Source organism: Octopus bimaculoides, chromosome 9, assembly GCF_001194135.2.
Source record: "Octopus bimaculoides isolate UCB-OBI-ISO-001 chromosome 9, ASM119413v2, whole genome shotgun sequence".
Taxonomy (NCBI): Eukaryota; Metazoa; Mollusca; class Cephalopoda; order Octopoda; family Octopodidae; genus Octopus; species Octopus bimaculoides.
Genome location: NC_068989.1, coordinates 76,285,749 through 76,286,963, shown reverse-complemented (window position 1 = coordinate 76,286,963; position 1,215 = coordinate 76,285,749). Strand labels below are relative to the sequence as shown.

General features: G+C 32.8%; 1 protein-coding gene across 1 annotated transcript in view; it reads right to left on the bottom strand.

Annotated features, from left to right (window-relative positions):
• LOC106868258 (low-density lipoprotein receptor-related protein 5) overlaps positions 1-982 on the bottom strand; it is a 91,783-nt gene extending 90,801 nt beyond the window's left edge. Inside the window, exon 1 of the mRNA XM_014913433.2 lies at positions 604-982. Within this exon, the coding sequence (XP_014768919.1) occupies positions 604-682 (79 nt within the window). The 5' untranslated portion in view covers positions 683-982. The remainder of the gene's footprint in view (positions 1-603) is intronic.
• Between the last annotated feature and the right edge of the window lie 233 nt (positions 983-1,215).

The window sequence follows — 1,215 nt, the reverse complement described above, 5'->3', positions numbered from 1 at the left end:
TATATATATATATATATATATATATGCACTCATAGATATAGATATACAAAGCATGTATGCATATATATACATATATATATGTAGGGATGAATGGATGGATGGATGGATAGATGGATGGATGGATCGCTCGATCGATGTGTATGTATGTATGTATGTATGTATAGCCATATATTCACATGCATACACACAATTACACACATACATAGAGAAAGAACGAGAGAGACAGAGAACGGGTGAGAGAACTGAATATACGTTAGTCCATGTGTACATACGAGCGCGCATGTGTATTTCTTCCGACAAAGAAGCATTATATATACGCTGAATGAAATAAAGTCTAAAGAATTAACTCTCAAGCATTGCCGAGCAAGGATGTAACTGTTAATAGTGCATCATTACTTAGAATATGAAACATTACTAACATGCTCTGAAGATAAAACATAATAAAAGACAAAAACATTGTGAGATTCCATTCAAAATCATTAACAAACGTTTGCAAGTTAAACTCGCACGAACACAGAGTGAACTCGAATGTCTTTCGTTAATTTCTAACAATCGATATAGACAACGCAGGAAAATATTTGATTTCTAATTAGTAGTACTTACTAGCATGTGAAGAATTCAGAAAAATACAGTAAAAATATCCAAAAAGTGTGAAGAGCCTGATACATTGGTTTTGCGTCATCTGTAGTATTCTTTGTGTGAAAAGAATGTATATAGATACAGCTGATTCTGTCTAAAAGGATTACAGTGTTTTAATCTTCGTTTAAATTTACGATTTCGCTTTGCTTTTTTAGACACGTTGTTGTAGTCAAAGGCATCTGTGATATGCAGAACAGGTTAATACTGGTGGTTTTGTTAGTGCTAATATCGTGGCCGGAAGTAGGGCGCCCCGACATCCGTGATTTTTACAAGTATTTCATTCTTTTGCTAAGTGTTTCATTTCTCTTTTATATTTGTACTTTGTTCATTTCATTTATTTTCTCTTTTTTACTTTTTTGTTGTTATAGTGTGTATTTCTGAGTGTGTATGTCTAAGAAATATAAGTGGAATCTGTGGGTACATGTGTTTAGTTAGTTATAAATATATTCGCAAGTGTGTTAAGGTGTGTTTGTGTCATTATGTCCATAACACCATGTGCCTCTGCATTGTTCTCCGTTTGTTGGTCGTTGCTATTTTAATTCTAAAATTATTACATATAGTATAATTTGTACTTGA